This window comes from Delphinapterus leucas, unplaced genomic scaffold, assembly GCF_059928025.1.
Source record: "Delphinapterus leucas isolate spDelLeu-1000000601 "Yukka" unplaced genomic scaffold, BTC_Dleu_Yukka2 spDelLeu_asBTCV2_sq81, whole genome shotgun sequence".
NCBI lineage: Eukaryota > Metazoa > Chordata > Mammalia > Artiodactyla > Monodontidae > Delphinapterus > Delphinapterus leucas.
In genome coordinates this window covers 567,073-585,478 of record NW_028322290.1, presented here as the reverse complement: position 1 = coordinate 585,478, position 18,406 = coordinate 567,073, and the positions used below count along the sequence as shown (strand labels likewise).

The following is an 18,406-nucleotide window of genomic DNA, read 5'->3' as shown; positions in this document are numbered from 1 at the left end:
GTGATATGGTTTGATGTTTTGTAAAATGATTATGAAATATCATATTATTATGTATTAATATCTCTAGCATAGCAAACTCAAAAATATATAGATAATAAGTCAATAAAGGGTACACTCACCACAAATAGGCAGAGGACAAAAACCAAAGAAATAAAAACAAAAACACTAATTTGAAGAGATACATGTACCCCAATGTTCATAGCAGCATTATTTACAATTGCCAAGATATGGTAGCAGCCTAAGTGTCCATCAATAGATGAATGGATAAAGAAGATATGGTATATATATACACACAATGGAATACTACTGAGCCATAAAAATGATCAGAATTTTGTCATTTGCAGCAACATGGATGGACTTGGAGAGCATTATGCTAAGTAAAACAAGTGAGACAGAGAGACAAATATGGTATGAGATGACTTATATGTGGAATCTAAAAGATACAACAAACTGGTGAATATTAAAAAAATAAGCAGACTCAGAGATAAAGAGAATAAACTAGTGGTTACCAGTGGGAGAGGTGAAGGGTAATGTAGGGGTAGGGGAGTGGGAGGTACAAACTATTGGATGTAAGATAGGATGAAAGAGGTATTGTACAACACGGGGAATATAGCCAATATTTTGTAATAACTGTAAATGGAAAGTAACTTTTAAAAATTGTATAAAAAATTAAATTTTTTTTTAAAAAAAAGGTATTGCCAGGAAAATAAGAGACAAGATTGTTAATGAAGAAGAATAAAATATTTAACCAGGAAACTTGTATAAAATTGTTCAAGAGGATGAACAAAAAAAAAATCAAAAACAAAAACAAATGGGATAAATTAAAACCAAATACCAAGACAGGAATCTTAACCCAGACAAATCCATTATTAATTTTATATGTTTGAATTAAGATTCTTCATGAAAAGGCAAGGATTTTCAGACCAGATGATGAAGTAAAACCACATTATATGTTGCTTATAAGAAACACATTAAAAAAAAAAGACATAGTGGCTGAAACTAAAATGTTGAAAATTACATACTATGAAAACACTAAGCTAAAGTAGGCTGTAGTGGCTATAATAATACCTGACAAGGTAGATTTCAAGTCAAATGTATTACCAGAGTTAAAAAGGGTATTTTATAATTAAAGGAGGATCAATTATTCAAGAAGATCTAACAATCCTAAGTGTTTACCCACTAACAGAGCTATAAGATACTTGAAGAAAAATTGACAAAGCTAAAAATAGTAGACAAATCCATAATAAATGTTAAATATTTCAATAATACTCTCTTAGTAATTGATAGAGAAAGTGTAGACAAATGAGTAAAGATACAGATATTTGATCAGTACTATCAACCAACTTAAGTTCTGTGGATCTAATTGACCTAACTGACATCTAAAGGACAAATACAACTTACCACTGAAGCTTAAATATTCCTCTCAAGTGTACATAGTACATTAACTAAGGTAATTAATAAGATGGACCATAAAAACAACTCTAAATTAGTATAATTTAAGCAGAGTCTATTTTCTGACCCATGTTTATTCCAAGTACTCTTTATTCTTTTGTGTAGATCCCTATTTCCATTTGGTTGTTACTTTCTTTTTGTCTGAAGAACAACATTTAACATTTTTCAGTATGGATCTCCTGGAGATAATTATCTCATATTTCATGTTATAAAATATTTATTTTGTTTCCATTTTAAATGATATTTAACTAGGTATAGAATTCTACACTGGGGAGCATAGAGGAAAATGGAGCAGTAGTGGAAAAATGGAGCATAGAGAAAAATGGACCCTCAAACCTAAATGCAGGGAGAGAAGAAAAGGAAGGATAGAAAGAGCTTCAGCCTGTGATGCAGCTCTGACAAAGTATTGGCCAGGATGATCAGAGCCTCAGGACAAAGATGTCCCATTTAAGGAATCACATATTAGGCAGGAATATGTATCATAGCTCAAGTACCTGAACCATGTTCAGTCATTGGCTGGGAGTAGTCTGGGAAGAGTGTGGTTTGATAAAATGTTCTGGAAGATCCTTAAGTTATGGCAATTGGAGGCTCTCAAGTAACTTTACTCTTTCCAACACAGATTCTCTCTTGAAGAGAGTTCTGAGTGGAGCACTCCCCTGGCTGCCACAGAGACATCCTTATCCTGATATAGAGCATCTTTGATAAGGCTACAACAAATATCTTCCTTACGATGGAAGATCGAATACTTTCCCCTTGAGCTCAGGAACAAGACTGTCTGCTTTCTATTCAGCATTGTATCAGAAGTGTGTGTATATATATATATATATATATATATATATATATATACACACACACACATATATATATTTATGCCATATATATGTATTATATATTAATATAAAGGTATATTACATCTGACTTTTGAAGGATGCAGTATTCTCTCATATCTTTAAGGATAATAGTAGTATTTCTTCCCCATAAATAAACTGATTCTCTCAAGTTGCTTTGGTTTGTTTTCATATTATTTTCTTTCCTGGTGATCTTGATCAAGCATCTTATGTATAAGATAGGGATACTAAAAAGCAAGGTCAACTAACAGGTGTGTGGCAATACTTGGCCTCTCTATCCTTACTGTAGACTGATCTTGCTGGCACTTATTGTAGATATCCCTGGTGATAATATTTTTTATTTAGTTATTTTTTCATTTGCTTGGACTTCCCATATATTGTAGAGAAGATAATGTCCGTCTCCTGCCTTAAGTGTGAATACCTTTGTCCCAGTTAGAATACCAAATAGCAGAAAAAGCCCTTGGGTGTTCCTTAATCCTCATGTGATCGTCTCCCAAGCTTCAACTTTTCCTCCAAGAAAGAAAATTTATATTTTACACTCTAGAGTATAATTCTGAGTCTTCTCTTAAGTAGGGAAGTTACAATCTCCTGCCTGCTTGGAATGGGGGAGGATACTTGGGTATAATTTCTTCTCAATTAGACTTTCAACCGGTCCACCTGCTGTAAAGGTCACCTTCCTTTACCTTTCAGAGTTTACTGTCACCAATTAGTATGGCTTCTGGAAGCTCTATGGGGATGGGTTTACTTCATTCTTAAATTTCCCCACTGCTAAATTAAGGTTCTGTCTTCCCAAGCTTACTGCATGTAAGCAGAAGGCACTGCTATCTCTTTAATCCTTTTAGACATTTAGGCTATATGTATGTATACATGTGTGTGCAGTTTTTCTGTCATCCCATGATCTCATGCTCTTGGGTTTTACTTTGAGGTTTTAAATCCAATAGCTTGAGTTCTCCTGGTGCTTGTGACTGATGACTTTCACTTACTATGAACTTTGTAATTTCTGATTTTGAGCTTGTGAGCTCATCTTAATCTGGCCTCTTTTGATTTTCTCCTTTATAAATCCTACATGGACCAATGTGTCCCTCCAGAGCAATTTTGCATTTGATTTCTAGACTCCCTAGGATTTTCATGACACCAGGATCATTGTTTAATTGCTACTATCTCAGCTTAGGATATCCCCATATTATGAGCATAGTGTAAATTCATGTTCAAACACATCAAAGTTGCAGGGCTACTCTTTTGATTTCTTGTGAGAATTGTTGCCCCACACAGAGTTATGACAAAGGCAAGCTTAATTTTCTCTGGTGGCAGATTTAGTTAGTTCCCTTACCACTAATACTAAAGGCCTTTGACAGAATCTACTCTATAGGAATTTTGTACGCCTGAAAGCACAGTACTCAAACCATCACTATTTCAATAATTTCACAGGACTGTTGCTGTATTATCTTATTTACCTCTGTCTAGTGCTCAGTGCATTCTTCACTTCTGGCATTTAGAATGCCCCCCCCTTTTTTTTTGCAAACTATTGCATAAATTTTTAAATCATTTTATCTATAATCTAGTTTTTCAGAATAAAAATAAATAATTGCAATTCTATTACTGAAGTCCAACACACAATTTAAGTAATGTTATAAAGAAACCATAATTTATATTTCTTAATAGTGATATGTGTTCATCAAGATAAAGAACTTACTAAATAGGACTGGGGTGTATTTCCTTTTTCAGTACCCTTTATGAAAATCTCTAAGCTTTTAGTGCTACTATATTTGTTCACAACTCAATCAATCCTTTAGACCTATATTTACATTGGTTATTGGTTTGCTGCACTAGGCAAAGATTTTCTCAGTCCTCAAAATAAACTGTTTTTTTCTATCTTCTCATCTACCAGGTGGAAATATTCTAATGTGTCTTAAGTTATATCTTTTTGCTTGACATTGTGCTCCCAGCTTATCCTTTAGCGGATTCTCTGTAATAAACCGAGAAACAATTTCTAGCTTTACCTACTTTCATGCACCTCCTTAGGAATTCAGCATTAGAGGTCTGGTTGATTTGTGAGGCTGTCTTTTTCAGTTGATGGTGAGGATGGCTCATAGTGACACTTTGAAGCTACTCAAGAAGCTGAATGTGACATCCATGGCAAGTCTGTGTTCACAGCAGGAGAGATCTTGTGCTCAGCTCTGCTCTACTGACCCTTCACTCAATTTATCCTTTCATGCTATAAGCCATGATTCAGAAATAGATACTGGCTTTCTCTGTTTTTCAAGTATCTACCACTTGCCAAATAATATACACAAGACAAGTTTGCCCAGGAAGAAACTTGTATAATTTAATGACTGATTCATAACAGAAGTCACTATATTGTTAAGGGTTTTCTTCCAGGTGTATATTATAAAACACATCAGTTCATCAATTATGTTCAAGAAAGTGTGTGGGTATATATCTCCTTAGGAAATTACATATATATATATATATATATATATATATAGCATGTGTGTGCATGTCGACTTACTCCATGAATTCATATAGTTTCATGGGTTAAATATCATCAATATTCTGACATTTAAGAATTTATATTTCAAGCCTTATTCCCTGTCCACTCATACAATCCAACTGTCTAGTCAATATTTATATCCAACTGTCCAATCAGTATGTGATAGAAAGCTCAAATTTTCTACTTTCAAAACTTACTGGCTTTATATCTCATTTTTTGTTCTATACCACTCTTCTCCATTTCAGGTGGTCCCATCATTTCTGTTGCTCAGGTGAAAAATACTGAAGTTTTCCTTGACTCTTGTTTATCATAGTTCCATATCCAATCAGTCATTAACTCCTGTTTACATTTCGTCAACATATGTCTAAAATCTAAAACTTCTCAATACCCCCACTATCAGCACAAGGTATTCAATTGTCTCTCACATGAATTATTGTAATAGCTTCCTGAGTGTTCTTAGTTTTACTTTTTCATGCTTCCTTCCTACTGCATATTATCAATACTTGAACCAGAGTAAATTTTTAATAAGTCAGATTATATTGCTGCTCTGCTAAAAAGTCTATGGCTCCCTATGTCTCTAGTATAAAATAATAGCTAAGAACAATCTTATTATGTTGGCAGCATTATCACAATTTTACAAATGGAGTAACTAAAGCACAAAAAGATCATTTTCTTGACCCATACTCTGGCTAATAATGGTAGTATATGATTTGAGGCCAGGAAGTCTTTTTGCAGAGTCTACGCTTCCAACCATGATAATATATTATCTCTCAGTAGCAGGTACCTAAGAAGCCCTAAATGTTTGCACCCATTCTCTCCCTACTTCCCACTGACTTCTCTTACTTCATTCTCCTTTTAGTTTCCCATTTGTTCAAACTGAACTTGATATTCCCCAAAGATTCCAGGCATAATTCTGCATCAGGCCCTCCTCCTGCATTGGCTCTTCCCTCCTACTAGAGCTTTCCTGTACCAGAAATTCATTTGGATCACACTCTTATTACATAACTTCACTCAAATGTTGCCTTCTCACTCAGATCTATCTTGCCTTTATTGAAAATTTCAACATCCCCCTCCCCTGGCCTTACACCACTATAGATCCACACAAAACCTATCACCATAGGTTTTGTCCATAAGCCTATCACCCTCTAATTAGTTGCACTTAGTTTATTTTGGTGTCATGTAGAAAAAAACAGAGAGGAAAATAAAATTACTAATTTAGGAAATAATAAAAGTTAAATTTTATGTATCTTAATCACTCTTTAATTTATGGGTAGCCTTTTCCTCGAGTTTACTGTGAAATATTTACTAAGAATTCTAAATTGTGATAAGTGAAAACACTTGAATTTGTACTGCAAAGCTAAGGATAGACTGAGGTAGAAAGTTCCAATTTTTTAAGGCTGACTTTAGCAACAAAATAAACTAAATATAATGAACATTAACAATTGACATTTTTATTACCATTATCAGGCTCACTGTTATTTCTCCTCCAAACAGTTTTTTACCATATATAATTCCTTTCATAAAAGATGAAAGCATTTTGAAAATAGGCTATTAACAAATATTTATTGAGCACTTCCTAAATCTTAATATGTTAAATAAGATCTCAGTCATCACAAATGTTTGAGGTTTTTTATCCCATATTTTTATAAATAAGTAATTCAATTTACAGAGTTTAAATGTCTCACTGAAGTTTATCCAGTTGGTGACTTATCCAGAATATAAATTCAATATTTTCTTCCACTAGAGAATGAGCTCATTGCCCACTCTCATTACTGAGAAATGAAAACCCATGTGTACATATCAGTTAACCTAAGAATATTTATTACTGTGGCTAGTGTCATTTCACAATGTCCATTTTCCTAAATGTTTTAAAATATTAGCCTAAGTCTAATATAATTATTACCTTTTCTATTGATTTAATTGCTTCCCAGGAAGTCAAATGTGTTTTTATGTACACTGACATAATTTATAAAGAAGAGATCAAATGCAGGGCAGTCTGTGCTGGCAGTCACACACACAATTACAGAAATGTAATTAATTCCTGCTCATTTTTATACACTTCTTATGCTCTGAAATTCTTTTGAGGTTGGCTTTTCCCCAGGTATATAGTTTATGGTCTCTGATATTCAAGGATGTTCTTTGTCAAACTATATCGTCTCAAGTAAGTTTACTTATGTGGATTGAAGTTTGTAAAGCAGAATGACTTTCAGCTTCCACATCATTTCTTGAATGCTACCATAAATTAGTTTGTAATAGAGTTAAATATTTCTTGAACGGACTAATATCTAGACATTCATTTTTAGCATAAAAGAGACTCTCCATCCTTCCCTTGTATATTCTCTACTGATAGTTTGCATTTGAATTTACTTTATAACATCTGCATAAATAAGATTTTTTAAATAAAATTTGAAGAAAACATAGAGAATTGAGATTTAAGATTAACATGTTTCAACTACTTTTTAAAGTAGTTGAATAAGAAAGAAGCTGTAATATCTTCTTAAAAAATAATATTGAGAAACAGGCTAAAACATGTTGGATAACATTACAGGGAATGATATTCAGAACCAAATCAATATAAGACAGTTGTAATGCCTCAAAAATATGTTTTTGTTAATTTTTTAAAAAATTGTGAAAAAAGAAATAGTAAAACTCGAATATTAAATTAGCCATACAACTGGCTAACTTCAACTGACCTGTAATTTGCTTTTTTGTAACATGGAAATAATAATGCCTGCCTGTCCTTCCTCATAAAAATTTTACAACATCAAAGCTGTTGACAAATATGAAAATATAAACTACTATGGAGAAATCAAACCTCCTTAATCTACCTGTGCTGCCCTTTTTGATTTGGCCTACCCCTATATTACCATCCTCACCTCCAAACACATTCTATTCAACAAAGTAGGCTATTGTAATTTTATTATATTATGTACTGTTACCACAACCAGTTGGAAACTTTCACACCTTCTAGCCTGTAGTCCTATTTCCCCATTGAAGGTGTTTCTTCATCTGAATTTCTCTCTCTTCTACTCATTTCTGTAGTCTATTCTGTATCAGTCAGTGTACAGACAGGAGAACTAAAACATCTTCTGGATGTTTCAAGCACATAAACATTTAGTCACAAATTATTTTAGATGGCCTAAAATTGCAAAAAGGAAAAACGAAGATTTCATAGAAATGTGGAAGATGCTACCATGCTAGCTGGAGCCCACTAGTCTACCTTTTCATCTGGAGCCTCCCCTGTTGTGCTGCCAATGGTGTTGCAGCCCACAGTTTCCTGGAGGTACCCAAATCTGCTGATTCTTCTACTGCAGTCAGAGTGAGAAATGACACTTTCTCTTTTATATTCCCTTATTTCCTATCAGGGAATCCCAATAACAGCAACTGAGTAGAAAACAGCTGTTGAGGGAGTCTAGGCAGTGTGGTTTTTAGGTCCCCTGTGAAACTGTGGAGAGCTAAGGAGGATGGGAACAGAACTTGGAACCAATACACAATATCTGTCAGAGTGCCTGTACTAATTGTCTAGGGCTGTTGTTACAAAGTATTACAGACTGTATGGCCTTAAACAACAGAAATTTATTTTCTCACCATTCTGAAGACCAAAATTTCAAAACCAAAGTGTCGGCAGGGTTAGTTCTTTCTGAGAGCTGTGAGGGAAGTTTCTGTTCTAGAGCTTTCTCCTTGACCTGTAGATGGCTGTCTTCTTCCTATGTCTCTTCACATTATCTTCCCTCTGTGTGTGTATGTCCAACTTTTCCCTTCTATATTGGATTAGGGCCCATCCTAATGACCTCATTTTAATTTTATTAAGTCTATAAAGATCCTATCTCCAGATCAAGTCACATTCTGAGATACTGGAGTTTAGGACTTCAACATATGAATTTTAGGGAAACATAATTCAACCCATAAGAGTGTCCTAATATGGCAACTACATAAATGATTCATAGCCCATATGGGAATTTATTGAACTTTTCTATTTGTATGTTTTTTTCCCACTACTCTAGGAGGAATCTTGTTTTCTCTTTTAACTTTGTCTAGTAGCTAGCTGCTTGGCACATCAGAGTCTCAATATATGTCAGCTGGTCAATCGTTATAGATTAATGGAGCTAAACATTTAATGTTACATTAAAGGCTTCCAAAACTAGAAGTCAGTTTGCATTTCAAAATTATTCAACATTGCTTCCCTATGTTGACTCTCCCATTAATTTGCTCACTATCAATCTATTGATATTCTATACATCAGACACTGATTTTACAAGACACTGAAATGTTACACACTGAAGATAGAAATTCAGATAAATGTGTTACTCCTTTGGAAAGCTGATATTCAACAGGAAGACAGAACTAAATCAACAATATTCTCAAAGCTTAACAACTGCTCTTAGAAAAATCCCATGCTCTGGGAGTAAAGGTGCACTGATTAGAGAGCTGATCTTTCTACAGTACTCATTTCAACTCCCAAATATTGATCATGATGCTCATCCCACCACTAACACCCTCCACATTACTCTCTACCTATCTAATATATATCCATCAATACTTAAGTTATTTGTCCCTCTGTCTCTATAAACTAATACATGCTAAGTTCCCTACCACAGTGCCTGGAACTTTCTTTCTACATTTCTCTCCATCCCTCTCTCCTGTCTTCCATTCTGCTTCATCCTCTCTTCCTCTATTTCTTTCATTTATCACTTCATTTCAGCAAATTCATAACAATTACATCCAGCTTTGCTAAAACCTGACATACATGTTGATTAAAATTAATGTACTATCCAAAATAATGCCATCAAAACCACAAGCCTTTGGGGAAAATGGAATTTAGATTTATATCTGAATATTTATAATCAGAATTTTATAGTGTATTTTCTTTTATGCCTTGTATAGTAAGACTTGCATATATACATTTATTTTTAATGTCAGTAATTAACTCATTGAGTCCTTTTCTTGTATTATATTTTTTTATTTTTTAGGTACTTGGGCCTCTCACTGCTGCGGCCTCTCCCATTGCGGAGCACAGGCTCCAGATGCAAAGGCCCAGCGGCCACAGCCCACGGGCCCAGCCGCTCTGCGGCAGGCGGGACCCTCCTGGACCGGGGCACGAACCCGCATTCCCTGCATCAGCAGGCGGACTCTCAACCACTGCGCCACTAGGGAAGCCCTTCTTGCATTATTTAATCAATCTTTTTTAATACGAATACTAATTTTAAAATCAATCTTTTTTAATACGAATACTAATTTTAAAATTCTATAACTATATATGTCCATTACATTACATTAAATTGTATTGTTCTGAAATGCTCTTTTTGTACAGATTTGAGAAAACTCATTTCTGGTCACAATTCTTTCCTCCCAGAGTAAGCCACCTAGAATGCACTGTGCTCATATTAATTTGTCCATGTGCTATTATCTTTCCTATATGCATATTGGATAAATCTGAAAGCAAAGTATGAATAAATTGAGAAAAAGTAAATTATGTTTGTTAAGAGGATTGGCATTCATAACTGCTGTCATCACCATCACTATTATATAGTTATCCAGACAGACAGAATCCACCTAAAATTTGTAAGGATGCAAGACACAGAGAAGATATCATAGATTCCAATACCTTTGTGAAACACTGAAAAGGGTAGCCAAATATCATAAAGCATTCCCTTTACTTTATGCCAATGGGGACAGAAATATTCTAATATACATGATTTACTTGTGGAAAAGTTCCAGACTACATATAAAAACAAATGATTAGGGCTTCCCTGGTGGCACAGTGGTTGAGAGTCTGCCTGCCAATGCAGGGGACACGGGTTCGTGCCCCGGTCTGGGAAGATCCCACATACTGTGGAGTGGCTAGGCCCATGAGCCATGGCCGCTGAGCCTGCGCGTCCGGAGCCTGTGCTCCGCAACAGGAGAGGCCACAACAGTGAGAGGCCTGCGTACCACAAAAAAACAAAAACAAAAACAAGACTACAAATAGAACTACCATACGACCCAGCAATCCCACTACTGTGCCTATACCCTGAGAAAACCATAATTCAAAAAGTCATGTACCACAATGTTCATCGCAGCTCTATTTACAATAGCCAGGTCATGGAAGCAACCTAAGTGTCCATCAACAGATGAATGGATAAAGAAGATGTGGCACACATATACAATGGAATATTACTCAGCCATAAAAAAACGAAATTGAGTTATTTGTAGCGAGGTGGATGGACCTAGAGTCTGTCATATAGAGTGAAGTAAGTCAGAAAGAGAAAAACAAATACCGTATGCTAACACATATATATAAAATGTCATGAAGAACCTAGAGGCAAGACGGGAATAAAGACGCAGACCTACTAGAGAATGGACTTGAGGACAGGGGGAGGGGGAAGGGTAAGCTGGGACAAAGTGAGAGAGTGGTAGCGTATATATGGACATATACACTACCAAATGTAAAATACATAGCTAGTGGGAAGCAGTCACATAGCACAGGGAGATCCGCTCGGTGCTTTGTGGCCAGCTAGAAGGGCGGGATAGGGAGGGTGGGAGGGAGGGAGACAGAAGAGGGAAGAGATATGGGGATATATGTATATGTATAACTGATTCACTTTGTTATAAAGCAGAAACTAACACACCATTGTAAAGCAATTATACTCCAATAAAAATGTTTAAAAAAAGGAAAAACAAAAAAGGAGTGCTTGTAATATCTAATTATGCTCTTTAAAGAAAGATGAGTCAATCTGCCACAAGTAGTATAGTTGCAAGGCTTAGCTTCTTAAAAACATTAATGTGAAATAACATAGTTCTTTCAAACTGAGCTTTTCTTACTTTTACCAGCATGCTACACAAAATGATTTCTTACTTTTACCAGCGTGTTAGACAAATTTAACAAATAAATGACATTTTAATGCAAAAAGAAGAAATGTATTGGTTTAAATTATCATATTTATAAAACCATCAGAACAAATAAATACACTCACTTAAAATTATTTGAGGGATTAAGTAAGAACCTTAAATATGTTATTAAGTAGGAAACCAGTATTTTAACAATAAAGAATGATGTAGTTTGCCTACTGTGTACTGTTCTGGGTTATTCTGACATTTCAACTATACATACATATATTTATGTATATATATATATATATGTTTCTGTTTGACTGCAGTGTAAAATCTATGAATTAACATGAAGATTTTTGAAAAGAATGATTACTTTTTAACCAATGTTATGCTTATTTTTTCTTGACTTTATTAAAATATAATACGTGATGGGAAATGATATAATTTCTCTTCACATGAAGATCACATAAAACAGTGATATTTCATTAAAAAAATTTTTTTCCACCAAGTTACTCACAGGTTTGTCATTAGTTACAATAAAAACCATAAAAAATTAATATGCCTCAGGTATTACTTATTTACTTAGGTGACATGCCAATTGCCAAAATTCTGTCATGCTAGCTTTTAGGAGAATTAATAACATTTATGTTGAGAATAATGACTGCATTGCACTTGTATTTATAAAATATAAAATACTGTGAAACCATACTTTTAATTCTCATTTTATTTGTCTACATTTAAGGTAATTTATCCAATTACATCATGATTAAGTAACAAGAACAAGACATACTTATGCCCTAAAAATAACTATAGTAAAAACAAACAAAAAAAGCTTGACAAGAGACAAACGAATGTTTCAGGCACTAGACACTAAAGTATGATTTTGATTACAGACACAAAGAAAACAAATGTTATCTTTGATATTAACTCAGGTTTTCTGCCTATTACATTGTGTTTTTTTTTTATTCTAAGATCAGGTATGGGAAACCAAGCAGAGTCCAAAGCCTTACTGAGATGAGGAGGTAGAGACTAGAAATCTGGAGAGGCTGAGATGGCTGAAACTTACAAAGTTAGGTTCTAGAAAAAGGGAACTACGAAGAAAAATAAATCCAGAAATAGGCTTAGTGTCCCAATTGATATTTGCTGAATATGAAATTATGCAAGTGTGGAGAATAATTCTAAAAGCCCAGGAAAAGAAAAAGTGAAAAATTGTAAACTTAAAACTATTTTCACTAATCACGCAGGGCAAGTAGCTGTTGGAGGTATTTACAGGCCAAATGAATAGTTTTTGGTGACCACCTGGGCCCTTTAGTGGAGACACCAGAAGACTCATGTCTTAGTAATAGGGCTGAACTATCCCTGGAGTAAATGTTACAGTTTATATTCTCTACAACAGCTAGTATCACATTGACTTGCAAATAATTTAACAGCCAGACAAAACAAACTACAGCACTCTTTAAGAAAGAAAACAAAATCCAGTCACTCAACAAGAAAATATCATGACCAGTATCCTACCAAAATATGACAAGAGGCAGAAAATTTCCCAAAAGTGTATCAGTAAATGTAAAGGCATAGCAAGATAACAAAATAGAAGTATTTTTTAAAAAGTACCAGAGCCTCTGTAATCCATGAGGAAATTTCCATTTGTCCAACATATGTGTGATTGCAGACCAAGCAACAGAGGACAGTGTGAGGATGAGAAGAAAAATTAAAGTAATAATAATCATTTTTTCCCAATGTGTGTGTGTACATATGCACACATATATAACATACATTTATACATTATACATATATATAAAACATTACATATATATTTCTTCCACTTTTATTCTTTGCCCTTTTTATTATTTTTTTCTGTATGCCTTTCGATGCACCAAAATTCTTAAAATTTTTTAATGGAATTCATTTATCTTTTTTTACAGCAAGAAATTTGAGTCCTTTTAAAGAAATACTTGTCCATCTGAACTTGAAGAGGCTATACTATTGCTTTCTAGAATCTTTGATACACCATTCACTGTTTCCATATGGAAATCGAATGTATCAGCACCATCCCTTTCACAATGTATTGTAGTGCAACCTTATGTGTACTGATCTCTGTATTTGGTGTCTTTGATCTAATTAGCTATTCCTGTGACAATAACCACACTATCTTAAATAGATATTAACAATTTTCAAAAAGCTACCCTAAGTCCTCAAATTTGTTCTTTCAAACATGTTTAGGTTATCATGGGATGCTCGCAATTTGATATGTAATTTGGATTGTGAATTTACACACATCTGCTAAGACTTTTACTGGGACTAAAGTAATTATTCATGTTTGAAGAAGATTAAAGTTGTTTCCATTTAAAAGCTTCAGCTTTATGAACTTCATATATTCCATTTACTTAGCTATTCCTAATGTCTTATTTAGGTTCCTGAGGTTCTTTTAGGTTCCTTAAGTTCTTGGAAACTAGAGTTGCCATGGCATAGTGTCCTATGTATCAATAAGTTTGATATGTTAATATTTTGCTTAGGATTTTTATATCATGTTCATGACAGAAATTGAGCTATTAACCAAAATGATCTACCTTTTTCAGGTTTGTCTTTTATTTTATTTGTTTAGTTTTAGCAAAGTTATTGGGTTTTCATAAAATTTGTTGGAAAATGCTTCATTTTCCATATTTCATTGTTTTGTGTTATTTGCTTATTAAATGTTTGACACAATTCACCCTTAAATCATTTAAATAATTTTGGTCTGGAATTATATATGTGTGTGGGTGTGCACACATGCACATGTGTGTGTTAAATTTATTATTTTGTTGGTTTTAAGTTCTCTTTTTTTCTGGATTTGTAATTTTATTTAATTTTTAAATTGATTTACTTACACACGTTTATTATTATTTTTTATCTTTTTAGTATCAGTAGAATCTGGAGGAATAAAACCTGCATTCCTGAGTTTGGTATTTTGACAATCCTTTTTAGTTTAATTTTTAATTCCTATTTCAAATTTATTGGTATTTTTAAAGAATTTCTAATGTTTTTGATTGTTTTTTCTATTAATTCTTCTTTTCAAATTCTTTAATTTTTAGTCATATAATTATTTTCGATTTTCTACTTCCCTGGGATTTGCTTATCATTTGCTTATATCATCCAAATTCATAAAATTATAATTAACATTTCAAATTTTACCTTTTTCTGAATATGTTTTTAATACTAAGCCTGTGGAAAAAATATAGGAACAGGTCTTAAAGGAGTTGTATCAGGATCTAAGGAATGTAGTGTTGGATCAGCTTGAAATGTGCTGATTTATGCAGAACAAGGAGAAATTCTGGTTTCCATGTGTTGACTCAAGTGCCTGGGAATGATTAGCGTTTTTCTTGGTTGGCTGATGTAATCATAAACCCAAAGGTGATTTAACAAAATATAGTTGAAACTCCTGAACTTCCTTGTTATTCTGTAGAAAAAGATGTCAAGAGAAAAAGAGGGAGTGAGAGAAATCAGAAATTTAAAGTGGATCTATCATACAAAACTTGTTTAATCATTCTCTACCCATTTTCTCTAGAAGGAAAAAAGAGTTCTTTATAAAGACTGTGATTGAGATTTCTCAGCATTTTCAAACAACATGGGGCTACTATCTGCAGGCAGAGAATGCCAGTGGAAGTGATGCCATGAAACTGAGCTCACTGAAATGAATGGAGATGACAGAATCTGTGGTGGCTGTGGCCAAATGGCATGGTTACCATAATGGGCAGCAGAGTCAAAGAATTAGAATCGTTTGGGTCACAGAGATTTTTGATGTGGCTGGTTGACCAAGATCCCAACAATGGAAACAGATGGGCAGCCTACAGAAGTTATATTTGTTTTGCATATGCAGGAAATATCCATATCTGTTAAACAGAATTGACTAGAGTCACTATATTGGTTACAATTATAGTACTTAATTCCAAGACTTGAGCCAGCTAACAGAGTCAAAGAACTTTAAATAAAGGTGAAGTTATATCCTCTTACAGAAGCATCCTGCTACTTAACCATGTGTTACCCTGTAATTTTCCCTTTAGTAGACCTTAAAAGAAAATCCAGCCATAGATAGCAACACAGATGAACCCTGAGGACATTATGCTAAGAGAAATTAGCCAGTCACAGAAGGAAAAGTACTGCATAATTCATTTATACGAGGTATCTAAAGTAATCAAAATAATAGAAACAGTGTAGAATGGTTGTTGTTAGGGGCTAAGGGAAGTAAAAATACAGAGTTGCTATTCAACACATATAAAATTCCTATGCAAGGTGAATGTTTTAGAGATCTGCTGTGCAACATTGTGCCTATAGTTAACAATACTGTATCATACACTTAAATTTTTTTTTTAATAGGATAGATTTCATACCCCATGTTCTTACCACAGTTACAAAAGAGGCACCTGAGGACAATTTACAAGGGTAATTGTACATTAGCGAAGGGGAAATAAACAGAGTTTATGAAATGCTGGCTTTAAACTGAAACTACTATCTGGAGACCAAAACTGTCATTGTATTCAACCAGTCAGAGAATAGCTTTACGAATATCTGGTAATCAATAGAGTTTCAACTGGGGTTCATTTTACAGTTGGCCCAGGTCTTCCTCAAACCTCTCTGTGGTTATTTCCCCAGTTCCAGAATGTATTGTTTCAACAGACATACTGAACAACTGGCAGCAATTTCTCATTGGTTTTTATGATCCATGGAATGATGATTTATACTGTAGGGAAGGCCAAATGCCTTTATCTACACAAGTAGTAAGCTAAAGGCAAATATAGAGGGACTCCAAAGAGTAATGCTGCCTTGAAGGACTTGAAAGATGCAAGAGTAGTGATTTCTACCACAGCCATATTCAATTTGACTATTATCCTATACACAAAATATGTGTCTTGAAAAATGATGGCTTTTCATTAACTTTAAAAAAAAACCTTCATTATCTAATGCTACATAATAAACCACCCCAAAACTCTGGTATAAAACAATTTTATTATTCTAACAGATGTGGATCTTCGAATTTTTTTGTTCAGTAGTCATTTTTAAGCATCTAAACATCTAAGAATGTTTATCATTGAGTATGTATTCAATATATATTTTGAATGGTTATAAATTATCTATCAATATTGAACTACTTTAAAATTTTTAAACTGGGCAAACATTTTCACACATCTCTGTTCTTAGACTCTTGGCAATATTTTTCTCCTTGAATGCTTGCATTTATTTAATAAAATATTAAGCATTTATTAAAACATAAAATATTGTAACTATCAGAGCCCAGAGTATCTGAAAACGAAAGCACTTTTTGTAAGTGGGTCATTAGATGTAATCTTAAGAGATTTCCCCCCTATTTATGTTTCTTTGTTCCGTACCTAAATATTCTGATAATGGAAGAAAAGAAATCTTGTGTGTTGGGTCAGAGCATAGCATACATTTGTATATCTCAACTTCACGAAATACTGTCTCCAAGATACCAATTAATGGAATTTTTTAATTGGACGCTTTACATATCTTTGGTCAGGGAAACGTTATATAGGAAAATATATTTTGTATTAGTGATATTTAGTATGCTCACAGATGGTAGATTAATGCACAGATGGAAATCACACCTTAGTTTAGAGTAAGTGTCTCTTTCAGTAAGAGTAAATAATACTCCATTTCACGATGGGAGGAGTTTGGTACTGTCAATTTGCTGGTAGGTAAATGGCTGGCATTTCCAAAGTATGATTAAGTATAGAAACCAATGAATTGTCCTTCTGCCAGCAAATGAAACATTTAGCAGTAAAATTAAGTACAAGTTAAATGTACTTAACCCATGCATATTATTCAGTTTTCATTTTTACCATCATGACAATTTGATCATGAGCTCATTGGACAAGACTATCTAGAACTGGGATAAAAGCTTACTAACATTCAGACAGTAAGTCATTTTGCTAACCTTTCTATTCAAGGTATCTTCACTATAGAAGTCCTAAGGGGCAAACCCTTAACTTATTCTGAGATGTCCCCAAACTCCACCTTCCTATGAATTCATTTGTTCTTTATATACAGGAGCTCACACTCTAAGCAGAGTAGAGATGTACTGTTTAAAGATAAATCTTTGTATTTGACAGCTTTGTGGTGCTTCAGAGATTCTAATGAGCCGGGATATAAATTTGTAGCAGGTCACTCTGGCTGATGGGAATAAATTAGATAACTCTCCGTTTACCAAACTCCAATTGTTTTTTACCCTCAGCAGGCAACTAGTTAAAAATAACCCCCACTGCAGCACACGTATAGGATATTTCAGCAGGAAAAGTCACTGTGGGAAGGTGAAGAATCTGCTTACACAGTATACATATGGCTTCAGGACATGCTTGCGCCCAATCTCTTTTGTACACTTTAATTGGCATTGTTAATTAGATTTACCTAATGTAACGGCTAGGTGGGTCAGAGTAAGTTTGGAAGAGGCAGCCTGGATTTCATGTTCACTTGGGCTTCATGTTATATTAGGGCCAGTGGAAAACCACTGGCCCTAATATAAATGAGAAGATTTAAAAATAAATGAGAAGATTTATTGACCAAAAACAGTAAAGCACAGTTGTATGATTGCTATGGGTCCCATGCTGCAACAGAATTTGCCTTAGACACTGAATTAATCATGTCTCCACAACTAGTCCATATAGTCCACGTAGTCAAATGCTTCTACCACTGTGTGAAAAGCTGGAAACCCTTCTGAATGCATTCAGAGCTGGAAACTTCTTTAGTTACTTACTAAATAGGTAAAAATAGCATATCTAAATAGAATATATTTTTCCTCAAAGGCAGTCCAACTAAA

At 34.0% G+C, this 18,406-nt stretch overlaps 1 protein-coding gene across 1 annotated transcript in view; it reads right to left on the bottom strand.

Annotated features, from left to right (window-relative positions):
- Window positions 1-1,003: 1,003 nt before the first annotated feature.
- The window catches only part of LOC149743773 (uncharacterized), a 105,955-nt gene continuing 88,552 nt past the window's right edge, over window positions 1,004-18,406 (bottom strand). The window contains exon 4 of the mRNA XM_089906162.1: window positions 1,004-15,034. Within this exon, the coding sequence (XP_089762288.1) occupies window positions 14,887-15,034 (148 nt within the window). The 3' untranslated portion in view covers window positions 1,004-14,886. The remainder of the gene's footprint in view (window positions 15,035-18,406) is intronic.